This window comes from Coffea arabica, chromosome 8c (assembly GCF_036785885.1).
Source record: "Coffea arabica cultivar ET-39 chromosome 8c, Coffea Arabica ET-39 HiFi, whole genome shotgun sequence".
NCBI classification, from domain to species: domain Eukaryota; kingdom Viridiplantae; phylum Streptophyta; class Magnoliopsida; order Gentianales; family Rubiaceae; genus Coffea; species Coffea arabica.
This window is the reverse complement of record NC_092325.1, coordinates 32,232,636-32,257,319: the sequence shown is the minus strand read 5'-3', so window position 1 is coordinate 32,257,319 and position 24,684 is coordinate 32,232,636. Positions and strand designations below refer to the sequence as shown.

At 37.4% G+C, this 24,684-nt stretch overlaps 3 protein-coding genes and 1 long non-coding RNA gene across 6 annotated transcripts; all 4 read right to left on the bottom strand.

The window, feature by feature from the left end:
• Positions 1-4,334: 4,334 nt before the first annotated feature.
• On the bottom strand, positions 4,335-5,341 carry LOC140013841 (uncharacterized). Its single transcript, XR_011820660.1, has 2 exons — positions 5,224-5,341; positions 4,335-5,013 (listed from the first exon to the last, which is right to left on the bottom strand). It is a non-coding gene; the product is annotated as an uncharacterized lncRNA (long non-coding RNA).
• Positions 5,342-9,091: 3,750 nt separating this feature from the next.
• LOC140013630 (ATP-dependent DNA helicase At3g02060, chloroplastic-like) lies at positions 9,092-12,321 on the bottom strand. 2 transcript variants are annotated; one of them, XM_072063050.1, is made up of 3 exons: positions 9,956-12,321; positions 9,706-9,776; positions 9,092-9,467 (listed from the first exon to the last, which is right to left on the bottom strand). In XM_072063050.1, exons 1-3 carry the CDS (start codon positions 10,281-10,283, stop codon positions 9,465-9,467), a joined length of 402 nt encoding a protein of 133 aa, XP_071919151.1. In that variant the 5' UTR covers positions 10,284-12,321; the 3' UTR covers positions 9,092-9,464. The 2 variants fall into 2 exon arrangements, with proteins under 2 accessions (XP_071919151.1, XP_071919150.1); XM_072063049.1 differs by having other exon boundaries at positions 9,092-9,776; positions 9,956-10,095; positions 11,278-12,321.
• Positions 12,322-12,467: 146 nt separating this feature from the next.
• Positions 12,468-18,676, bottom strand: LOC113706795 (kelch repeat-containing protein At3g27220-like). Of its 2 annotated transcripts, XM_072063048.1 has the most exons (9): positions 18,229-18,676; positions 17,783-17,870; positions 16,241-16,637; positions 15,767-15,955; positions 15,429-15,658; positions 14,805-14,975; positions 14,035-14,140; positions 13,542-13,748; positions 12,468-12,982 (listed from the first exon to the last, which is right to left on the bottom strand). In XM_072063048.1, exons 3-9 carry the CDS (start codon positions 16,466-16,468, stop codon positions 12,818-12,820), a joined length of 1,296 nt encoding a protein of 431 aa, XP_071919149.1. In that variant the 5' UTR covers positions 16,469-16,637; positions 17,783-17,870; positions 18,229-18,676; the 3' UTR covers positions 12,468-12,817. The 2 variants fall into 2 exon arrangements, with proteins under 2 accessions (XP_071919149.1, XP_027084602.1); XM_027228801.2 differs by lacking the exon at positions 17,783-17,870.
• A 3,237-nt stretch (positions 18,677-21,913) lies between these two features.
• On the bottom strand, positions 21,914-23,926 carry LOC140013475 (uncharacterized). Its single transcript, XM_072062768.1, has 4 exons — positions 23,600-23,926; positions 22,487-23,416; positions 22,209-22,388; positions 21,914-22,123 (listed from the first exon to the last, which is right to left on the bottom strand). Exons 1-4 carry the CDS (start codon positions 23,924-23,926, stop codon positions 21,914-21,916), a joined length of 1,647 nt encoding a protein of 548 aa, XP_071918869.1.
• Positions 23,927-24,684: the final 758 nt, after the last annotated feature.

Sequence of the window (24,684 nt, the reverse complement as noted above, 5' to 3'; positions counted from 1 at the left end):
ATTTTGCACATTTAGCAGTTTTCTATTCTTTTTCTTTCCAACAAAGTTGTTTTGAGAGGGATATCATCGTTGCAAGTCAACCTCTTGGATTTCAGATATTAATCTTCCAACCAGGTTTGTCATGTTATGCATACAATTGTATTAATTACATGATTTAACAGAAAGTGTAACAGTAATATTTTTCAAGAAATTCTTTGAGAATTATATATCAAAAAAAAGAAAAAACGACATGGAGTACTGGTTTAGGAATGATATGACACTGAATTTTTGCAGGCCAACTCTCTGGACAGAAATGGAGAAATTCAATTAATCTTATTTACAGTACTATGGCTTGCTGTTTATTCTGTTCATAGTCATTTAGGGTCTGATTTCGAAATTTATGGTATTGAAAGAAAAAATTCTACTTGTAAGAAAAAATAGGTGTACATCTTTTGCTAATCAGTACAAAATCTACCGTTGCAGAAAAAAAAATTCTACTTGTAAGAAAAAACAAAAATAGGAAGCAAAAGAAAAAGGAAATTTTGGTAGGTCTACCTTATGAATGTAAAGTTTAGAATGGATTCATTTATAATACTCTTATTTGTTTCTTTTGTTTTTTAGACCAACTCTTATTTGTTTATCGTTTGTTAGTTTTGCATGTAAAATTCTCCTTTGTTTCTCTCTCCCTTTTGTTCGATTTGGCACATAAAGTTTTTGTTTTCTCAATTTTTTATATTGAATTCCTAGGAGATATATAGATCTGATTACATCAAATGAGTGCTTTAACACTTCTAATCCTGATTTGATCAAACGAATATTCTGACGTTTCTTTTGAATTTTTTTTAAATTATAGGTGATATTCGAATTCCCGACCTATATTTCAAAGAGAAATTTAATCCTTTTTTTATTGATCACTGAGGCAAAGCTCAGTGGTTTTCTATCCGGGATTCCTGGTCACCTAAAACATCCAAACAAGATTAATATGATTGCCTTTTTCCACAATATCACACTTTCTGAAATTTCTGCATTTGTCCTCTAGCAGCCGCAACTCAATTGTGTTTCTTAGTACAGTTGGACGATAGATAAGGACAGGGCCAAATGGAAGTTGCCAAATGTAGCGTCAATACAGGATCTTTACCGTACAGTTAAACTGCTTTTCGTTTGACCTGAAAACTGATTGTTATCTACTTGTATTCCTCAACTGACTCTGGATATGACGTTGGGCCAATGGGCAATAGTTGTTGGTAATGACATTAGTTTAATTTTGTACCGCAAGAGAGCAAGTGACCAAAATAATGACTCAACTATTTTACTAAAATCAAAGTGGTCTCTCAATTTTGTTTTTAGCCAATTTATTCCTTCGAACACTTTGTTGTAGCCAATAGAAAACTTATTTGGTTGAGCCACCCAAAATGTAAGATTTCTCCATTGATGACCAGTCAAAGCCGGGGCAAAATGGAAAAGTCACACATAACTGTCTTAAAATTAAAAAATAAAATTGGATTTAATCAGGCAAATTACAAAGAAATTGAATCAAATTTACAATAAAAAATATTTTTCAACAAATAGTCCTTGTATTTTAAAAATATTGTTAAAAAGGCTCCAAATTTCACTCTCTGATCCATTTTCTTTGCAATTTGCTCCAGTAAATCTGGCTTCCCTAATTTTAAGAAGGGTTGTCGATGGCTTCTTTATTTTGCACTCCGCTTTAACCAGTCATCATCAGTGGAGAAATCTTACTATTTTGGGTGGCTCAACCAAACAAGAATCCAATTAGCCATAACAAAATAGTAAATGTGGCAGATGGGGATAGGAAGAGTGTGGGAAAGGGTTGGGAGGCTAAAAAAAAAAAAAAATTAAAGGACTATCTTGATTAAGAATAAAGTTGAGGGGCGATTTTGGCTTTATCCAAGTAGTTAAGGGACTATTTTGGTCATCTGCTCATTGTTAGATCTACACGAATTTGTATCAATTAGCTTTACAGTATATAAGGCGTCAACCAAAACCTACCCGTACAGCCACACAACCTAGCACATGTTGTTTTATTAGTGAATTTTTTATTAGTTAGCCTCTGTTATTGGATCTTTTTTTGTTTGTTGTACAATGCATTTATAACATATTTATGTCTAATAAATGGGCACTTGTTAAGATTCAAGTTTTATATTAAATTTGAAAAAAATAAAGTTAATAAGAAAAAAAAGGGTAAAAAGTATCAATGTGTACATTAACATGATAGGTTAGGTATAATTTAAATGTACTAACGATTAGTAAGTCTTCTATGGTACCATTGAAAAGGTAATTTTCACACTCACACACACACACACATATATATATATATGCATATGATACCATTGAAAAGGTAATTTTCACACACACACACACACACACACATATATATATATATATATATGCATGCATGCATGCATCAATCCATTTCAGAAATTCTGAATTAGAGTGTTATATTGGAAATTCACCTAAAATCACCTTACCACACATAATGATTACTTGTCTTTATAAAAATTTGGACTACCAAAAAAAAAGGCTATAATTTGGGACGGAAGGATTAAAACCTTTTCTCTTCGCTATTAAGAGCAACACGGAGCAGTTTATACTTCATTGATCTTCATTTGAGAAGCAATTAATGTCTCTTGAGCGTTAAAATATCATGGAATGTGAACGTATATGGAGTAAGAACTATATATAATTAAGAATATATGTTTTCGTATGCAAATGATATGCTTCCGAGAAGCTATGGTAAACAATTATGCTCTTGAGCAGCTATTAGATATTAAAAAAAAAAAAAAAAAAAAGCAGCTAGCGAAAAACTAGAGTTGGTTGAACTACATTTTGAGTGGAATTTTAGTGACGAGGGGCTGCTACCACCCTAGAAATTCTGAATTATCTTAGGTTTTTTTTTTCTCAAGGTTTAAATTTTTCAGCTATATTTTAACAAATAAATCCATTTTACACCTCTAAAATTTTACTGATAATATATGGTTGTTCCTTCAAGTATATATATTTACTATTTTGCCTCAAATCATTTTTTTTCTTACTCTTCCACCCCTCGAATTTCAACTTGTGAGTGATGGTTATAGTTGCAGTTAAAAAACAAAGATGGTACAGCTCGGGCAAGGCTGAAGGCACGCAGATAGTTTGTGAAGAAGGATACAAAAAGGTGGCACAATAATTATTAAGGTTAATTTTGTTTTACACCCTGCAATTATATTTTGATTTACACTTTGGTTCTTAAATTATAAGTTGGGACGCTTTAGTTCATAAATTATACCCCAATTCTCACATTGACCGCTAAACTCTAATTTGTGACATTTTAGTCCTGATACTATATCTCGATTGTCATTTTGGTTCTTAAAATTCTTTCTTTCCTCTAATTTTAGAACTTTTTTGGTTATTATTTAATGTTATTTTCTGCTTGTTACAAGTATTTTGTTAGTTTTAGGGATTTCATTAATGGTTGTACTTAAATGAGACGGTATTTATAGTTTAAGCACTAAAGTATCCCCATTTATACTTAAAGGAGCAAAAGTAGAAATTGAGGTATAATTGAAGGGTGCACAATAGAAGTGACCCCAATCATTAAGAGATTTAAAATAACGAAAACTCTTCCTTTGACTTAATAAATTGAAATGAATGGGTTCTTACCAAACAAAATAATAGTAGCACGCTTTATTGAGCCGAAATAACGTTTATCACACGAAGGCACTTGCCTAAAGCTCAGTGGCCACCACCTCTCCTGGTGGGGTGGGAGGTCAGGGGTTCAATCCTTGTCTCCCACCAAATTGTCTGCCTCTCATGGGCAACTCGATTGGTCTCAACAAGCCTCTTTAGAAGTTGGTGTCCAGTGCCCGCAAGGGTGTGAGTTCCGTAGTTATCGTGTTAGGGGGGATGGGGCCTCTCCTCCCGGGCCGGAGTGGGATTAATCAGGTCCCGTAAGAATTGACTCGGACACCCACTCCGTCGGCCAAAAAAAAAAAAAAAAGTACATGAGCGAGCACCCTCTTTAGGTGATTAAAAATTTAAAAGTTAACAACAATCTTTTTCTCATGACCATAATAGATGTGGAAGACTATTAGAATTTGTTTCACGTGGGACTAAGAATTTTTAAGGCCATGCCATCAGAGACCAAATACATTAGTCTCCTTTACACCTCAAATTACGCGTTTTAGAGGTCACCAACACATTGAAGAGTGAGCGTATGGAATTTCCCAGGGAGGGCCTATTATGGATTGGGTACACAGTTGCCACATTTCACAAGCACGCTGGGGCCATATATGGAATATAGATTAGGCTGATATGCGTGTGAGATGATGCACCAGTGTACCCCAATCCATATCAAGGATAAAAAACAATTCCCCAAGGTTTTATAGACAACAAAAGAAGTCCAATCGACAATATTACAGGAATAATTCACACTAAGTGAACTGCATTAAATAAGCATGTTAATTAGATGTAGTAGAAATAGGGTACGGTCAAACTAGCTAGATCAAGAACTTCTGCACCTACATAGTATGCTTGATCATCCACGTCAAGCCATAAATATAATAGCTAAGATCAATCCGAGTCATTCAATTTAAATTTAAATTCATTTGTTTTTATTGTCAAAGTCCGAAATTTGGAAAGCTCACCTTGATTTGGGCCATGAATTGTACTTCACAATTCCACTGCCAAGCTTATGTAGTAGCCACTAGATATCTCTTTAGATGAGTGGGTCATCACGCGAAACACAAGGTGCAATTCCACTATGAAGCATATATATCTACTATAAAGCCAACTCCTTTTAGTTTTGGGTGAGTTGGTCACCAAATGAAGCATAAGGTGTAGGCCTGACTACAAGTCAAGAGTTCAAAGCTTTGCACTTACCAAAAATTCAAAGGATGTGTAGTAGTGTACTCCTTTGGTTTAGATGTGAGATCCTCTCCCTTTAATCCAGTTGACTTTTCTTCAATATAGGTTTTGACTAGGAGTATGAATTGCCCCACACACACACATATATATGGCGGGATGAGGGGTTAGCCCCTTAAACCAGAAAAATAATGAACATAAATAATAAGAGTAAGGAAGTGGATCGCAGTTGGATTGCCACTAACAGATCAGGTACTATATCCAGTAATGAGATCTATGAATATAAATAGAACATCTAAACAAGTAAGTGAATATGCATCCTAGGTGGTTTAGCCGACCATTCAACAAAATGTTATTGAATAAAAGTTTGAAAGAAAAACTTACAAGTTTGAAACTTGCTTGATCCTTGATCGAAACTTATTCCTTAAGTTTGAAACCTAACTAATTTGTATTCTAGAGAGAAGGAGGAGAGTTTTTCAAGTTTAGAGAGAGAAAGAATTTGAAGAAGAGTTGTCTAAGAGTTGTGTTGGGATTGAGAGGTATTTATAGCAATTTTTTCGTATTACTGCAGTACCGGCTATAGTGATTTTTATTGTTTGTTACAATGTATAGTACCGTTACAGTGCACACTACAATGTATAGTGCGATTTTGCTGCCATATTTGTAGTAACTTACCGGACCATTATAATGACTTCCGGTGCTATAGTGAGATTTTTCTTGTTGATTTTGTTGCTCTTAATTCATTTGAGACAGTTTGAATGTCTTTCAGAAGCATTTGTTTTTAGCAAATAGTTGCTGATAACTCTTCTAATGTTTTTTTGATCCATTCCTTGTAATGTTGTGCGTTGACTCCCCATTTCTTGAGCCAGTACTTGTTGAGAATCATTCTTTGAATATTCCTCTTTTTCATGAAACATTGTTCTTTCAGGGTTTGAGCAGAATAGCTTGAATCTCTTATTCTGACATGGTTGTATTTGCGTATGAGGTAGATTGAGATTCTTTCACCAGTATCATGGTTAAAAAATACACTATCAAAGTTTCTGATCCTAGATTCTTTGCAGTCATTTCCGTAAGAATGGTATTCTACCTAGAGTCATGAAAAGGCATTATCTCTGAGTTTCATGTAAAAGGGTTGAGTAGTAGGGTGCATAGCAGGATCTCCAGGAATCAAGAATGGATTTTCATCATCTTCTAGAGTTTGGACTTCAGTTGTTTGGGTCTAATCTAGTGTTGAATTTTCGTCAGTTGCTTGGAACCAATTTGAGGTTGATTCATTAGGAATCTGATCCCAGGTTGATTCATCAGAAACCTGGTCCTAATATGATGTTCGGCCTTTATCAGGAGTCTGATTGGTCTGATTGTTTGATAAAGGATTTTCCTAGTATGACATTGTAGGTTAAATGTTTGACTAAAGAAAAGGTATCTGTGAAGCGCTTCATTAAGATTCATGTTGATAGCTTTCGTTAAGGAGCAATCCTAGAGGAAAAGACATGACTGGTTTGCTGATTAAAAAGGGACACCCCAAAAAAAAAAAAGAGGAGGACTAACCGGGGAACTCCTTGCCGAACAGAGTGGCTATTTGCCTTCTCGGATGGTAGTTAGTTGATGAAAATGCCATCTGAGGCTTGAACAGAATTGGCCTTAGCACTGAAATTTTAGTCTTCTCAAGGCTGACAAAATTGGGTGGCATTCCGGATGCTTCTTTTCCTTCCTTGACGTGGTCTTTTTTAGGCTTTGATTCCTGCTGTATCATATACGCCTGTATTTTTGTGTTGTGCTACTATAAAGTATGGAATTAACACTAGTGATGGATGGGGAATGGGAACGTGCGTTCATATCCCAGCAAACCCATGATTCTTCGATAAAAAGAAAGCAAACCAAACCGTACACTTTTTGTACTGCGATTCCCTTGTTTAGATGCCTATGAAACGTACTGAGCAGCTTACTACAGATCCCATTACGTTACAATTTACAGCAACTCGGCTGGAAATGTTTCTTGCCTGTAAAATTTTTACCTCGCCTGAGATCGACCAGACTTCGTTGATGTGATGACATACAAGGTGGTGTCTACCGTTGTGATTAAATATATTGTATATATGCCCAGTTAATGGTTGGTTAACGATCATGGTGAGAATGAAAATTAGTGAAATACTAAACAGAGTAAAATTATTTGAGCAATACAGTTTTGTTATAAATATTGAATGGTCATCTGAAAGGGGTTCTCGTTCTACAGGCATTCTAAATATGAAAATCAAATAAGTTTCGATACAAGAGGTTCTAGTTGGTTTGTGAGAGAAATATGTGCAAGATCCTACTTTTCATAGGTTTATACAGTACAGGCAACCACAATCTTCGTTTCGATACAAGAGTTACTTGAAACCATTGTTTGATTTCCTTTTGAGCAGTAGGTATTACAGTCATTGCAGCACGGGGGACAAAATGATCTACCAAAGCAGAAACAGCATAAGATTTATTTACGAGATGACAACAAACAAAATAACCACAATTACCATTGGTGATAACCACAAGTTACATTCTTTCGTTTTTCTTCTTTTTGTTTCATTATTTTTGGCTGTCGAAAAGGATTACTGCACTGGAGATGGAAGAGTATGGTTCTCTCATTGCTGGGCAGCTGCCTTACAACATATGCTTCTTAAGAAGTTATTCATGCATGGGTACAGAGGCTTTCACAATGCATCAAAATCCAAAATCTAACATTTTGGCAATTAGGAGGACCAGAAACAAGTAAAGTTGGGAAGAAGAGTGGAAAGTGTTATATCGAAAGAAAAAGTATATATATGAAATAGTTGAGGATTACTTTCACATACACTTTTAGTTGTAGGAAGGCTTTAATACATCAGTTTTCAAATTGCACAAATCAATTTATATCACAAATTTTAGCCAGACCTACTTTTCTCCTATCAAAAATGCTGCTAGTGTCCACTGGCTTCAATAAAATATCATTACTAATAATGGATTAAATAATTCACCAATCAATCCCATAGACTAAATATACTTTTCAAAATGGTTCTAGCTTCCCAAGCACTGAACTCTAATTTCAATGTTAGAGTGGCTCGAAACTAAGGCCCTGTTTGGAAGCTTGGTTTTTTACCAAGTTTGTATAAAACTAGTTTTTTAACAACTTTTGCTACAGAAACTCCAAAAAACTTATCAAAAGTTTTTAACCTACACACTTAAAATATCCAAAACACAACAAAAAAAAATTCCCTTCCCCTTTTCTTCTTCTTCCTCCCCCACCACCACCTCCATTGCCGGCTCCGTCACCAATTTCCGGTGCCGGACAAGAATTTTTTTTCCCCCTTTTTTTCCCTCTCCCCCTCTTCCTCCCCTGCCATCATCCTCTCTTGTCTTTTTTTTTCTCTCTACGTCCGGCGCAGAGGGGGGCGGCGAGGAGGGCAGAGGAGGGAAGGGGCGGCGGGAGAAAGGGGGAAGGCGGGGTAGAGGGAGAAGGGGCAGATGGAGGTGGCGAGGGGGGCAGAGAGGGGAGGCGGAAGGGGCAGAGGGGGGCGGCAGGGGAGAGGGGGAAGGGGCAGACGGGGGCAGCGAGGGGGGCGGAAGGGGTGGCGGAAGGGGCACAGGAGGAAGGGCAGAGGGTGGCGGAGGGGGGAGGGGGAAGGCGGGGGAAAGGGGAAGGGGCAGACGGGGGCAGCGAGGGGGGCGGCGGAAGGGGCACAGGGGAAGGGTAAAGGGTGGCAGAGGGGGGAGGGGGAAGGGGCAGAGGGGGGCGGCGTAGATGGGGGCAGCAGGGGAGAGGGGGAAGGCCGGGCAGAGGGGGATGGCGGGGGGAGGGGGAAGGCGGGGCAGCCGGGAGGTGGAGTTGCTGCTGGGGGTGCGCAGGTGACGGGGAAGAAGAAGAAAAAGAAGAAGAAGAAGAAAAAAAAAGGAAAGAAAAGAAAAAGGAAAGAAAGAAAAAGAAAAAGAAAAAGAAAGGGAAAGAGAAAAAAAAAAGAAAAAAAAGGAAAGAAAAAAAAAAGTTTTTCACCTTACAAAAATTTCTACAAAATTTTTTCAAAAACTTCTACAGTGCACTACAGTAAAGTTTTAGACAAACTCCCAAAAAACTCAGGTTCCAAACAGGCCCTAAGTTCTATTAGTGGCAATGTATCTACATCATTAAATATGCAGCAAAAGCCATAGACAAATAAGAGAATGTAATGGCATATACTGCTTGGAGAAAACCCAAAAGCATCAAAAGTTTTACTATAGCATACCCATCCTAAGCACAGATATATCTGCCACCCATCAAAATCCAAACTCTTTATTAATAATTAACAAGATCTGAATTACTATAGATCCTATTTACGCAGGAATTCAGAATTTACAAAAGTTCAAAAGGACAATGTTTGTTTCATGTGGATGGATTAAATGCACGCAATACTTCAATCCGAAGATCCTAAACTACATGGCATCATATAATCGTGTATTTTTCCACACAATGGCATCTAGACATTTCATTCTCACAAAACCACATTCTGGGGCCCTGTGATGTTAATCTTCTTCCCATCTCCAGTTCTGTGCCTTCTAAAGACAGTCATTATACTTGAACTTTGTTAGTGGCTCATAGTGCTTTCGTTGTCCTCATATGCATCCCTCTTTGTCTTGTTTCACTATAGGAAATAAGATATCAAAACTTAACAAACAACATAGCAGGTTATCATAAACTTCTGTAACCACCTTTGCCAATGTGATTAACTGAATTCAAGTCTCCCTCATACAAAGCTGCTAAAATTTATTCTTAATGGTGTCAGTCCTTACATAGTGGTTTGGTGCTTTGTAGTTTTGTATTTTACCCATGCTGAGCGAAGTGGTCATAGGTCTAGCTCTCCGCTTCAAGCAATGAATTACCTTTCCATGAGCAATAGCTATTTCAACCTCTGGAAACGATTCTTCAAGAAACTCCATGACTTCTTCAAGCCCTATGAAATAGTTCACAAGTCCATGAATAATAAATGTAGGCGTAACTGAACACCATCTACGAAACTCATACAAACTGCTCAGAAATTTCAAAGTTAAAACCACATGAGACATAAATCTCCTGATGACTGTCTAAAATCTTAAAAAGGTCATAACAAAAAAGCCAATGTAGTCAATTCACCTTTGATTCTGGGCAACACATAAAAAACCTGTCCGTCTCGGTCCAGCTCATACTTTGTAGCTGATATCATCTTTTCCTTAGAATATGACGAAAGATGGGTTCTTATTGGAACTCTTTCAGGAGGTGGTGTAGATATTAAACTGCAAAAGGTTGAAACAAAATATACATCAAAAAATAAGGACATCACATTCAAGAAAACTTGCACAAACAAAATGGTATTAGCTGAGATCACCAGCCCATATTCTAGTCTATACAACCACTCCATATTCAAAATGGTATTAGCTGATATCACCAGCCCATATGTTTCTTTGTAATTACACCACTCCATTTTCACTCAGGCTGTAAAGGGACAAAAGATAGGGGTACTTCTATCCTTTCATATGGTTAAAAAGTCAAGTGGAGCGCCATTGACAAACAACAGAGTGCAAAAACCAGCTCCTCCTATTCACACAAACACAAGACTCACCCAACCCCCTGAGGACAAAGCAGCAAACAGTGGCCCAGGCAGTGGTTAGAGATAATTAGTTTAATAGAACATTGACTGGAACTACCTATCAAGTAAAAGATCATAAAAAAGACCTAGCAGAATATCAACTCACATCAATTTGAATTTACTCAAGAATTTAGCACCTGAAACCTTTCATTTTAATGAGCAAAAATTACCTGGCATCACAAAACCCAGTCAAAGCTAAATAGAGGGTTCGTGGAATAGGTGTTGCTGAAAGCGTGAGTACGTCAACTGAGGTTTTAAAAGAAGCAATCTTCTTCTTTTGTTTCACACCAAATCTCTGTAAAGCATCATCTCACATAGAAATCTAAATCATTTGTTTCTCTTGATATCAGAATACTAAATGCAGAAGACTAAGTGAAGAAGTCAAACCATCTCTCCTTCAAAGGGGAGCAAAACAACCCTTTATAATAAGCATTGCAGTGCACCTAAACCCCAATATTTAAGTATGATATACTATCTGCAGTGACTCTGTAGCATGAAACGAGCAGTGAATGAAGAACTATTCATACATAAGACAAAATAAAGCAGAACAAGTAATGTCTTAGAAGGGAAAAAAAAAAAGCAATAAAAGCAAGGCAAATAAACAAAAAAATTATGACAAAATGCGGAGGGAAACGACTAAGGCAATGAAAAGGAAATCAATGCAATAAATAAATAACGCAAAGTAAAGCTAAACAATAGCATATATGTAGCAAAATATCCACAAGGCAATTTAAGATATGGAAATGGTAACAACCAAAGATTGGAAGAGAAAAGGGGGAAACGTACAAGGAAATGTAAAATAGGTCCATAAAAGAGCAGAAGGGCTCACCTGATACTGCCGGGTGGTGAACGATAAGAAGGACTAGTAACAACATAACAGGCACCACCATACCAATTAGCTATATACTTGAAAAAGTAACGGGGACAACCAACAGCTCTCATCATCGCAAGCACCTAATCCTCGGGAAAGAACAGAAAGAAACAGTGGACGAAATGTACGGCTTCTGAACACAAAGTCAGTTCACCCACCTTCTCCAACAAGAAGGCGACTATCTGGCTAAGCAAGCGAGACGCAATAAAGACTACATTACCAATACAACCTCCAGAAAACAGCAGAACAAATAAATACAATAAAAGGGCAAGCGTAAAAAAGAGCACAGCGAAGTGCTAAAATGGTAATATCAACGGGGCTAGGAGCCCAACGACCACATTACCAAATCACTGCTTCACCGCTTCAGGAGCAGCCACAGGGGGAAAATAGTCTAGGTAAAAATTGTACGACAAATACACAACCACATGAAAGTCAAATAGCAAGGAAGAAGGAGAAAGAGGCAGTGAAAAAAAGTCACGATTCACCACTGAGAATTGAACCGCTCTCATCAGAGGAAGCTGTATGGTATAATAGAATAGAGCTCCGGTGGGAAGGTGAAGAAAGAAGAAGCGTAATTTCTGCCAAAGCCACATTACCAACACACCTTGATAATGAAACAAAAAAGGGGAACTCCTATAGATACAATAACAGGTTGGAACGTAAATAGGTGAACACCAAAGGGGTACAACTGTAATATTGGCCAATCTCTGAGCCCAACAACCCATTACCAAACAACAACTCTACCGTTTTTTGACCACAAAAGAAAAAGAAGGAAAAAAAAAAAAAGACAACCGGACTCTACTGTTTTTTTACCACAAAAGAAGAACAAAAAAAAGACAACTGGACACCCAGCACCTGCCAACCAATCGTCTCTTGCCACGTGGTGGACGACCATGCCGACGTGGAACCCCGGCTTTCACCCTTATATGATGACATATGACCTTTGAGGCAATCTACAACTCATAAAGAAAGAAGAAAAGAATATATAATCCAATGCCTTCTATTCTCTACTTGCAACTTGCTTACCTTGTGCGAGATCATTAGAGAGAGGATCCTGTGTTAGGAACTTGGCGAATTATGAGCGAAATCATTAGAGCATAAACATATGTGTGCCAACTATATGATTTAGAACACTATTGAGGAAGCAATTCTAACAAGTGAAATGAACTTTGACAATCAAAAGTTCCAGTATCATACAACATTCACTTGACATCTTCTCGGGAGCACTACACACAAGTTCATGAATCCCGGTGAACCAAGTCATGCCTGTGTGTGCCCCTCTTGAAGAACCATCAATCCTACATATCGATCTCATACCAGCAAAGATACAAAAGTAATCAAAAAATGGAACTAATCCTTCCCACAATTCCCATCCCCTTTTCCATTTCCTCCAAACGATGTAAACAAATCATTACCACTACAACCTGCCTTCTAAACTGACCAAAAAGAAAAAATGCAGATATCCTGAATACATTCAAATAACTGGCAAAAAAATAACTCATAAGTGTAACCTAGTTCTCCACATTTCCCCAATGACCTTCCTTGGTGCTGGATCATCAGGTCCCCTGTCTCGTTGTCCAGAAGTGAAGTACAACCATCCATTCCAAAAGCCAACAAGAGTAGTTTTCACTCGATAAGGAAGCTTTCCCACGACTGACCATTTCTTTAGCAGTCCAAAACCAGGATTGAAAACAAAAACAAATAAAGAAAAAAATTTCAGAAAGTCAGATGCAGAACAAGAAAGAAATTTCATGAGAAGATACCAGCAAAATTGGTTGCAAATAACCAGCAGCAGAAATAGAAGAGACGCAAGAATACTCAAGGACTGACTGACACAGTACAAAAGCAAACACCTGCTGTAACGGATCTGCATCTGAAGAGTCTAGGCTTACCACCACATTATGCTGAATACATGTACACATTTATGCTTGTATGAGCACACAGACACATTTTTTTTTTTGGGAGGGGGGGGGGTGTTGAGAATCCACCTCCAATGTTACATCTGCTGAGTTTGGTAAAAGATTGCAGGAAAAACATCAGCAGAATAGCAACGATTAATGTCTTTGTCTAGGCTATATACTGTTTTTCCTAAGTTTTTGAATTCGGGTAACAAGCTTAACTAAGGGCTTTTTGGCTGAACTTCGCCCATGGAGAAGATGCGTCTTTCTAGCATCAAAAACATTAGACCATTAATTATCAAGTTTTTCAGACACTAAGCTTACCAGTGTATCTAACTGAAACTGGAATACTTCTCCAACAAGCGTCATCTTCTTTGTTTCAGGGTGCTTCTCTGTTGTGCCTCCAACAATAATGATTGAATTATTCACAATTTTCCAAGCAAACTCTATGTGTGAATCAGGCTTTGGCATAGGCGGTAAGACCTTCCACTTCATATCATCATCCAGCATGTAAACATCACCATAGACAACCTGTAAGAGTCTCAAGCTGCATACTTTAGAATAGATCTTAGATGTTTCCAAAACATTCATTTTGCTTTAGACAAAATTCTCAGTCTACTACTAAAGAAGAAGTGAACAAATCAGCTCATAACTAACAATGTCATGGGATATTAAAAATTAAGTCCAATTAGAGAAAATGACACTTGCCACAATCATAATTGGAAAAAGAATAAAGCACTATGCTGCTCTTTTTTTTTTTTTTTTTTTTTCATTTCACGAGTAAAAGTGCTTAATGTAGGTGAAAGAAGTATATTACCTCATTCCTGCGAGAGCACTTAAAAATAGGAGACCCAGGCTTTCCCATAAAATCACCCTCTTGACCGCCTATGACATACAATTGATCATCAACCACAACACAAGCCCTGCATGAATGTGGTTTTTACACCAGAAACAACAAGATCATTCACTCGTGCTGGAAATTTCATTGAAATTACAACTGCAAATTGAAAAACTAGTGTTTCTGAATCGTCCTTAGTGTTTTCTCTAATTTCTTTTAAGAAAATCTCCATCAATTATAGAATAAAGCCCTATTGCATGATAAATATCAGAGATAAGTTCTTCACCTTCCATTGTTTTAGCATATCTTGACGGAAACAGTAGTCATCCACAAATACAGTTGCGAAACCAAATTTGAGCTAAGAAAACTTTGTTGTCTAATTACATCAGAAATTCAAGCAACATAGAATGGTCACGTTACAATGAGAATAGACTCCTTAATAAATTCAAATCTTTACAAATCAAACACTTGCATGTTTAAATCTGATCTTTCTAAATTATTTGACATTTAAATTCCCAGCAACGGAAAACACAATTGTATAGATAAGAGAAGAAACGAAATGCAAACTTAAATTTTTATGTAGTGAAATCTAACCTCTTTGGAAAATAAACCAATGAAAAAAAAGGAACTCTTACAGACAGAACCCGAACAAACTTTCTTCTCCGCCATTACTCTCATCCCCACAAACAGATTAACTGTTTTATTTACCGTGACATACAATTAATTCCAGGTAAGTAGTGGAAACAAACCTGTGAGGTCCACCACGGGGTATGGGAACCTCAGTCCGCCACTCCTCCTCTAAAGCTTTGCCATCTTTTACCGCAATACTCCAATGCTCTAATCCAGGTGTATGACGATTCTCTTTGCTGCCACCCATCACATGTAGTCTTTCCCTCCAGAGTTGAGTTGCAGGTGCATACCTGAAATTATCCGAGTAAATCTTTAACAAAGACATGTACAGAAGCGACAACCACACCACAGTTATGTTCTGAGATACACCTAGTGGAAAGTGAATTCAGTACATGCTGAAAATCACATCACATCTTTCATTTTAACAACCATAAGAGAGGGCCATTCAACCCCCAACTTGCACTCAAAAGTAAAGGTGCAGCTTCAAACATGCTCTTCATTAAGTAAGACGGAGGGCAACATTATGTGCTAGACAAGAAATATTTGGTCCCCAAGAAAACCAAGTCCAAATACCAGAATTTACACACACAACGAAGAAGAGCAACTTGAGAATTCATAACTCAAAATAGAAGCAGGACAAGAGGCATTTGGACAAATTCATGCGAAATAAATACTAAATCAATTGAAAGCTCGATAAAATCGAAGATTAATAAAACTAACCAGGCGGAATGGAACATTCATACCTAGGGAGAGGTAGAGGAGGCATGTTGCTCCACTGCTTCGTCTGTGTGTCAAGCACAAATGTTCGTGCAGTAGGCCCTCTACACTGAGGGCCATATTGCCCAGTAACTACATAAATATACCTCCCATCTGTTACCATACCCAAATGTGAATGGGCCATCTCTTTAGGCATATCAAACCTTCCTCCCCATGTATTGTTGGTAAAGTTGTAAATGTCCACATGAGAATGCACCTACAGCAGAGAGATATGAAGGGATGATATAGTGAATCAAGTTGAGGTAGGAAATATTCGGTGTAAATCGAGAGAGAGTACGAAAGGAGAGGTGGGAATGGGTTTTACATAATCAATGGTTCCGTATCCGGCAAAGACATAAAGCAGATGGCCGATCTGAATGGCAGCACCGTCAAGACGAGGGACAGGGGCAGGGGCCATCTTCTCCCATTCCAAGAGGGGAGCTGGCAAATCAGAAAAGGTAGCTGATAGTAACCTCTGATTGGTCTTTACATGTTTGTTGGCAGCGTCCTTGTCCTGCATAAATGAGAGTGTACACAAGGGGGAAATAAAACACTCGGAAAATGATAAGAAAGAAAGGCAGAAGCAGTAGCAGTAGAAAGCAACCTGGGGTTTGGTATATAAATACTGAAAAACCAGAATTAGTGTTGCTGCTAAATATTCGTGTTAGGGTTTATGAGTTTTTTATTATTATTATTATTATTATTATTATTATTTTGGTTGTTTGCTCTAAAGATATGAAATTTGCAGAGGAGGGAATAAAAAAAAAGGAAAGGTGAGAGAGAGGAGGAGGAGGGGGACCTTGAAGGGAGCGGGAGCGGAATGGGTGTGATTGGGGAAGGGAGAATGGGAGATGACGATGAAGTGCGCGGAGGAGGAGGAGGAGGAGGCAGGAGAAGGAGAAGAGGCGGCCCAAAGTAGATCTGCAATTAGAGCAAAACCCAGTAGGCCTATTATGCAGGGCAACAGCAATTTCTTGGCGGCCGTGGTTTTATGCTGCTTGGCGATAGCTGCCATTGGCCTCCCCATATGTCAAATCTCAATATCAACAATGTCGCAATCTCATCATCATCTTCTCTGTCATTGTTGTTGTATGAAATATAATAGTAGTCATTTTCGTTTATGATCTATGACCCATCATCATCATCATCCGCTTGTCTTCTTCTCTCATCAATTCATTCATAGATGGCTGTGAAATCTAATATCCCCATATGAGCCAAGGAAAATGTTGTCAGTCAAAAACATGCTTCATGTTGCAGAATGCACAACAAAATTACTGAAATAAGAGCAACACGCTAATTATGGTGTGTGCAATCAATAACAATAACTGGCAAGTTGACTCAGAAACAAACCATACACCAATCATTACGTGGAAACAGAAGCTGCTTTCCCTCATCCAAAGAAGAAAATGGATGGCTATGCAAATCTCAGTAGCACGAACCAAATAAGAGGGTAGTGATAATTGAGAACAAAATCTCAAAATGCACGATGAATGTGTTGAAGCAAATACTTTCTTTCTTGCAATTTGAGTCCCAAAATATTTTGTGTACTTCCTATTCACAGTAATGCACATCATGTAGGACAAGCCCTTGCAATCGGTCCCTTTTCACACTTAAACCTAAGTTTTAAAGTTCAAATTCCGGATTTAATTTCAGGGAAGTTTCTTCAATGAAAGTGTACAACCCACACTATAACCAATAGATCATTTACATGGGGATAGCCACAACTATGATTCTCACAAACTGATCTCAATACAAATTTACATTCATTTGATCCAACACACTCCTACACAAACCCCAAACAAGCACACTATGAGTTTGAAAGAAATAATATAGAGATGGTCAAAAGAGTACGTTAAAGGAAGGCGGATAGAGACAGATAATCAACAGATACCATAACAAATACTAAACATATGAAAGATTTGGAAGCAACAAGCATCGAAGAATGTTCTAATATATGCATACTATCTTTGACAAATGTAAGTAGGGAAAGTCAACAAAACAAAGCCTGAAAAAGACACCAACTCGACGGCGTTGATAGATTAGTGATAATCAGGGGTAGATCACATGGAACAACTGTTGCATCTTTTGCAAAACCAAAAGTTTTCCATAAAGAAGCATAAATCAACATACACAAATAGATATTGCAAACGTGAAGCGAGCAACAGCTAGGGCAAAGAACCGCAATAAAACACAGTATTGGCATTTCGTTTTCTTCAAAATCAATAAAGACAAGTCAGCAGCAAGGCCAAATGGAGATGTAAGACAGCTGGGACTTAGATCAAACCAAATAAAACAATTTTTATTCTATTTTTTCTTAATATATAGGTAGCAGCCCTTTTACCAGACCAAGAAGTAACAACTCCACTAGGGTTTCCTTTTGTATATTTTCCCGTTCCACCGTTAAAGCTTCAACCGAGTCATTCTGAGCTCTGGACAGTCCAGGAATGCAAATCAGCGAGAAATAATTCAAGGAGAAACTGCCTAAATTTGACATCCCTACCATAACAGACAGCTATGTAAATTGGCATACATTTATCCAGTTCATAGTGGCAGACCTCAAACAAAAGTACAAACTTTGACAGCAAATCGAGAAAACAAGGCAGACCCACTTCACCATTTGGAGCAAAAAGGAGAGAAACAGCCAAAGATCGGGGGCATAACCAATGGAGAATGAGAAAGCAAAGACAATGGTAAAATAATAATAATAATAATAATAATAGTAACAAAAGGAATGAGAGAGAGAGACAGAGAGAGAGAATCAAATTAGGTGAAGGGAGGGAGGTTTACCTGAAATAGTAGCAACTAGAGGAAGGAGAAGGGTGAAACGTGAGGGAAATACAGAGCTGGAGACATGAGATGGGAGTAGAATGGGATGGTTGATGGAATATGAATAATAGCAGTAGCACAACTAACACGGATGAGAAGGGATGAGATGAGATGAGGAAGAGCAAAGAGGAAAATGGGGGTTTGGGGGATGATGTCTCACTCTAATTGATGTAATTTGGGGGTTCAGTTAGTGATGATTGGGATTTTGCTGCTGCTGCTGCTGTTGCTGCTGCTGCGGCTGATGTCGTCGCTGTTGTCGTTGCTGGTGCGATCCCATCAACATCTTACTTCATTTCTTTCTTTCTTTGTTTACTTTTGTTCTCTCGCTACTCTACCTCTTCTCCTCCTACTACTGTATCTTCAGAGCGCCGCAACAAGGGGTGGGTTGTCTCGTCCGGCTATAACGTCCTTCAACATCCCATTTTTTGAAAAATATATACATCATCCTACTACTAAAACATGGACACTAAAAGTTAAAAGAATCAGAAATTTTTTTTAAAAAAAAATAAATACTCTGGTTGTATTATTAACAATGCGACTAGTGAACCTGTTTGGAATTTTTGAAATAGTAAAAAGAAAATTAAAAATAAGTAACGAGAGAAAATGAAAGAAATACAAGAAAATAAGGGCTAACTTCTCAAAATTATCTCAAAAAATTATCTCAAAAATGGGGGTGCTCAGGACCTGTTCCAATCAAATGTGGGGAACGTTTTTTTTTTCTTTTAAGTGTCAAACACTTTAGTTTGACACCTCTTTTTTTCTTTTTAACACGTCTCTCAGTCATCACACAATATTATGCAGTGAGAAAAGAGAATTTTTTTTTTTAAATTTTAACCTGTCTGTTGCCGCACAATGCTATACAGTGACGAGGATAATTTTTTTCATTTCTTTCAGTCATTGCATTATTGTTTTGGTAACTGAAATACTTATTTAAAAAAACATAATTTTATTTTTAAATTTTTTTATAATGACAATTTTTTAAAAAAACTCGATTCGATCGTGTTTGATCGGTTCAATTTATTTTTTGAATTATTCATTGAATCGAAGCGATGGCATGATCAGCTTGCAATTTGATTGGTTGAACCGGTCAGAGTGCAATCAAACGCATCAACAGTGGTATCTTTAGCAGTTGTACACTACTATAGGTTTAGAAAATAAAAATCAATTACCAAGGTGAGATAAACACTTAACTTAATGCTAATTAGTAACACTGACACGAGCCAACAATGACAAACCTCACTTTCTACCTTCTCACTGGTTTTCACTAAGGGTAATGCTAAATCAAATATCTAAACTTGAACTCGCAAACTACTCAGTCAACAACTCGATTCGAACTCACTTTAATCGAGTTTGAACTTGAATTTGGGTTGTCCGTTTGATCTCACAAATCGAGTTCCAAATTATTGTACTTGAAGGATCAACATGCCTAATCAAGCTTTTTATAATATATATATATTTTTTTATTGTTGTAAAATGTCAATTATATTCTTTATTTAAAATTATATGTAAAATATTAATTTTTATTATGCGAGCTTGAATGGATTCAATAGAGATTAATAAGACTCGATTAGATTTAATTAAACTTAAAATCAAGTTTGAATTCCAATAAGGTAAACTGAAGTCGAACTCCAGATCAAATATTTTATGTTGAGTCAATTTCAAGTTATGCATTATTTGAACTCGATTCAAATCGAATGCACCCTAGTATTTGCACTTCCTTTTACACGATTTAGACTCTGCAAAAAAATGGGAGTTGCGCTACTCTTTTTTTTTTGGGTTACTGTAATCCAGGAAGGTATAGAATACTTTAGTTTAGTACAGGGAAATGCTATATGCATATGGCTATTCCTCCCTATGCATATCTAAATGTAAGCGTACTAAACCACCAGCCATTTAAGACCCACCAATTGCCACATTAAGTAGTTTTTTAAAAATTTCAGACGGGTGTGATACGCACCCGTCTGATCCAATGGTGATTCAGTTCCCATTGACCTCTCTAGATCCAATTGGATCTTCCCCTTAGATTAAGATAGTTTAGGATTGACGAATGAAAAAAAAATGTAAGTGTACTACAATTTCTGCCCTGTATAATCCATACTGTATATACTATATATATTCTACATTTACTACTGCATATATTATTTTTTTTTATATATAAATGGAAAAGGAGGTGTTGGTGTAAATTTTTTTTATGGTACTTTATGTCCTTTCAACTAATATGTATTTCTTATTATTTTGTTTTTCAACTTATTTAGAGAACCTTAATATTTATTAGAGTGAATTGTACGAAATGTCACTAAACTATTTCAAAGTGCTGTTCTGGTCACTAAACTTTTTTATTACCGCGAAATGTCATTGAACTAGTAAATCTATACCGTTTTGGTTATTCCGTGTATTTGTGCCATCAGGAGAGATGGAAATCAACTTTTTGAGGGGTAAATTCGTCTACACAACCTTTTCCTTGAAACTCTCCACCATAAATCACTCTCAAATGTCAAACAACTCGCAAGTTCAATTAGGAAGTGCAAACCCTTATCCTGTAATAGATTTCTTCTGCAAATATGGAGTAGGAGGGACAATATACGAAGTTGCAATTTGCTGAGAATGTGTTGAAGTTTCATTGGAGGAATACCCAAGGAAAGAACTCCGACTTGCAATTTGCTGGGAATGTGTTGAAGCTTCATGAGAGGAAAAGGCAAGGAAACAACTCCGACCTGCTCTTATGGCAGTAAAACCAATTTGAAGACTTCATGGACTGATAGGAACCCGGCAAGGAGATATGTTGAATGTGCTAATGGCGAGATAAGTGTGTGAAGATATAGGAAATTCGTTAAATTAGGTTAATGTTTAATTGTTTAGACATTTATCGGCTAAAAAGAATTTGGATAATTTTTTTGTAGGTTGATGGCTGTGGTTATTGGAATTGGTATGATGAAGAAATGTGTGAGTGTTCGAAACAAGTCATACCCAGTCTTTTAAGAAGAATAAATAGATTGGAAACCGAGAACGAAACTTTGCGGCAACAAGTTCTCAAGTTGCAAAAGAAAGCTGAGAAACTGGAGGTTAAAGTAAAAAATCTGAAGGAGAAACTTGGAAGAAAGAATGGGAAAAAAATGGTCATTGTTCTTTTTGTTATAACCTGGACAATTGTTAATGCATCAATGTGGATTTGGGGCCCTAACAAGGGACAGAAGTTTGGAAGGCTGCAAATTGATGGCTACTAGAGTATTGTTGTACTTCAAATCCTAAACCAGTGCTGTCAAATGTTTTAATACACAGCGCATTTTTGTTGAGGTTGTAGTGTTGTTATATACACTTCATTTTGGTTGGTGTTGTTTACACCTTGGATGTTTGAGATTGTAATTTATGAATAAAAGACTGAAGTATTAGTTCCAACATATGGATGGTGCAAAAGAAAAGTAGCTCACAAATGCATCCATATAAAGCCAAATACAACAAAAGACCACTGGACCCATCAAAATGAGATTGAATATGCACACTTTTAAACAACTGCCTTACAAAAGAGATAATTGTCACTGTCATTCCAAACAACTGCCAACAAAGTTAGCCGTGTTTCACATGTAAATAATCTGGAATTGTCCTAGACATAGAATACATCCAAACAAAAGCTATGCAAACAAGTCCTTTAATCTGATCTTCCACTTCCACTTCTATTGCTCCTTGATGTTCCAGCCCATTTACCAATCTTGAAAGGAGGTTCTTTGCCCAAGTACTCATAATTGGTGTTGATACTTATCTTGTCAATTTCAGACAGCTTTCTCTTTGAATGGAGAGACTGTTTGTTAGCCGCTGTAGTAGACTGGTCGGCATCATTGATAGGCTTAAGTCTCCTCACCTATACACAAGTACAATAAATATTAACGAAAGCTATTTGCCATAGTAAAATTAAAAACAAAATTAGAAATAAATTTTACACCTACAAGTGTTTTAGTCTTTCTAATCTGCTGCTTTTTCGTACTATTAGTGGCAGCTTGTGCATTACTTTCAGCATATGAACCAGTGTCATTATATGAAGTAGCTTGCTCTTCAGCTCCATGTGGCTGAGAATTGGCACAACTTGAAGAATATCCTTGAACTTCCACATGAACAAAATCAGGCTCCTGAGAATTAGCTCCATGTGCTATGCTTGAGCCATTTTTGGTGCCTTTTAACTTTCTAGCATGTTTGGGAACTGGAGCAGGTTGACTGCAGCCTTCACCTCCATTATTTTCTGAAACACTTTTGCAGCATTGTGGCCTGCCTGACCACATCTTCTACAGTGCATGATCACATGCTTTCTTAATTTTTGCACATTATCCGTTCCCACATGAACACTACTTCTATTTTCAGAACTATCTTTTCTTCTTGCTTTCTTGGGCCTACCAGGTTGGACACATGCAAGTGGAGGATCTAATATGGGAATATCACTCTGAGGCCATAGAGACTTTCCACTAATTGGATATAGTACATTTTCATATATTTGAAAGAATAGATCTCTACTATAACACTGATCGGCATAGTCATTTGGGTTCCTACTAATTTTTAAAATGGCAGAAATTGCATGGCAGTAGGGGAGCCCACTAATTTGCCACAACCTGCATGTACATGTTCTGTCTCTTAAGTACACAGCAAATTGTTCCCCTCTAGGTCTCCTAACCTGGTAACCCCCTTTCCCATTTGATATTGGCTTCCACTTCCTAGAAAACTTTTCCCTCTCCTCAATCAAAGCCTTTATTGCTGGTCCCACAGGATCACTACATTTTCTCATCCAATACACCCTATTTGATATTATTTCCATTATGAATTGTCTAATCCACTCAATCATCCCAATCACTGGCAACTCTCTAGCATTTAATATATGAAAATTAAATGTCTCTGATAAATTATTAACTAGCATGTCAGATTTCATGTGAAGTGGAAAAAAAGCCTTACACCAGTGATGAGGTGGTGTAGCACTCTTGACCCACGCGTGAGCTTGCTGGTCATATGCTCTAAGCTCTTCCAATGCTGCCTCATAGAACTCTACTGTTGATGCTGCTGCAATGCTCCAGAATTTTTCTTTAACCACTTCACCAAGGTGTTTTTCTTGTTGTATATAATATCTATGGCCAACTTCTGGTAATAACTCCAGCAGTGCACTATCAAGACCCTATAAAAGAGTTCTAAGTTTAGTCACTTGCAAAAATTATCCTGTACAATACATGCTATAAGGATAAAGAACAGTACTCCTAACCTTCTATTGGTCTGAAATAAAAGTGTATTCACTGCTAGTTGCTGGTATTTCTAGATCATTAATCAGTAAACTCAAAAACCAAAGCTATTGTTCCCGAGCCTCCTTCTCAACAACTGCGCAGGCTAATGGCCACCAACCATTATTTGGATTTGCCCCAATAGCAGTCAACAACTGCCCTGGATATGCCCCCTTAGTGTGATAGCCATCAAGAGCAATAAGGGGCCTACATTCCTCTCTAAATCCCTTTTTCAATGGTCCTAAACAGCAGTAGAATCTCATGAATCTGGGATTACTTTCAGGATCAGCTCTTGGTGAATACTTGATGTCTATGGTGGTGTCAGGGTGAGTTTTTTGTAGTTCTGCTGTGTACCTCCCAACATCAATATACTGCTGAGATGCTGACACTTTGATAGCAGCCTTAGCCATTGCAAGTGCTTTGTAACCTTTGTTTCTTGTGATCTCGCAGCTATATTGCTCATCTATACTCTGTCACAATTGCCTAACAGGCATGTTCATGTTGGATCTAACAGATTCTTCAAATTTGTCAGCTACCCAATTGGATGTCATGTTTTTGTTTCTCCAAGCATGGCTGCAATTGGTATGGATATCGTAAATTCTTTTAACTACAAAGTCTTGGGTACCCAAAGCAGGAACGTGGCTAGCATAAATATACCACTTACACGGATCTACACATTTAGCTCTCATTCTTGTTTTGTCACTTGTATACATGTATACAGGTCTTCTACTCATAATTGCATAATTTCTGAGAGCATCTCTGAACTGTTTTTTGGTTCCAAATTTTTGCTCAACATGAAAATAAGGATCTGTTCCATCTCTGCTAGCATTGAAACTAGTGTATCTCACTCGAACATTTTCATCTTCTGAATCTGGATCACTATTTAATTCCCCTTCCACAATATCATCTAATAGTGGGTTGTGTTCCTCTCTATTTTCACATGCTTCAGCTTCAGTTGCTGCACCTTCTCTATTTTCAAATGCTTCAGCTTCAGTTGCTGCACCAGCTTCTGTTACAGCTTCAGTTGCTGTGCCTTCAGTTGCTGCACCTTCACCTACTGCATCTCCATTTGATGCACCTTGACCTGCTGCACCTCCATTTGTGCACCTTCAGTTGTAGCACCATTATTTGATACACCTTCAGTTGCTGCACTTTCTTTTGTAACTCT

What these genes read in the sequence shown, in the direction of transcription:
- LOC140013630 (XM_072063049.1), bottom strand. Translation starts at nt 11,393, where the DNA reads ATGATGAGAGCTGTTGGTTGTCCCCGTTACTTTTTCAAGTATATAGCT. An exon ending in TCACCACCCGGCAGTATCAG is followed by an intron (nt 10,096 to 11,277) that starts GTGAGCCCTTCT and finishes AACCTTTTGCAG; the next exon opens with TTTAATATCTACACCACCTC. An exon ending in TGTGTTGCCCAGAATCAAAG is followed by an intron (nt 9,777 to 9,955) that starts GTGAATTGACTA and finishes ACTATTTCATAG; the next exon opens with GGCTTGAAGAAGTCATGGAG.
- LOC113706795 (XM_072063048.1), bottom strand. Translation starts at nt 16,468, where the DNA reads ATGGGGAGGCCAATGGCAGCTATCGCCAAGCAGCATAAAACCACGGCC. An exon ending in GATACGGAACCATTGATTAT is followed by an intron (nt 15,659 to 15,766) that starts GTAAAACCCATT and finishes TCTCTGCTGTAG; the next exon opens with GTGCATTCTCATGTGGACAT. An exon ending in CCCCGTGGTGGACCTCACAG is followed by an intron (nt 14,141 to 14,804) that starts GTTTGTTTCCAC and finishes ACATTCATGCAG; the next exon opens with GGCTTGTGTTGTGGTTGATG.
- LOC140013475 (XM_072062768.1), bottom strand. Translation starts at nt 23,926, where the DNA reads ATGGCTAAGGCTGCTATCAAAGTGTCAGCATCTCAGCAGTATATTGAT. An exon ending in GCGCAGTTGTTGAGAAGGAG is followed by an intron (nt 23,417 to 23,599) that starts GCTCGGGAACAA and finishes ACTCTTTTATAG; the next exon opens with GGTCTTGATAGTGCACTGCT. An exon ending in TGTTTCAGAAAATAATGGAG is followed by an intron (nt 22,389 to 22,486) that starts GTGAAGGCTGCA and finishes GCTAATTCTCAG; the next exon opens with GAGCCTGATTTTGTTCATGT.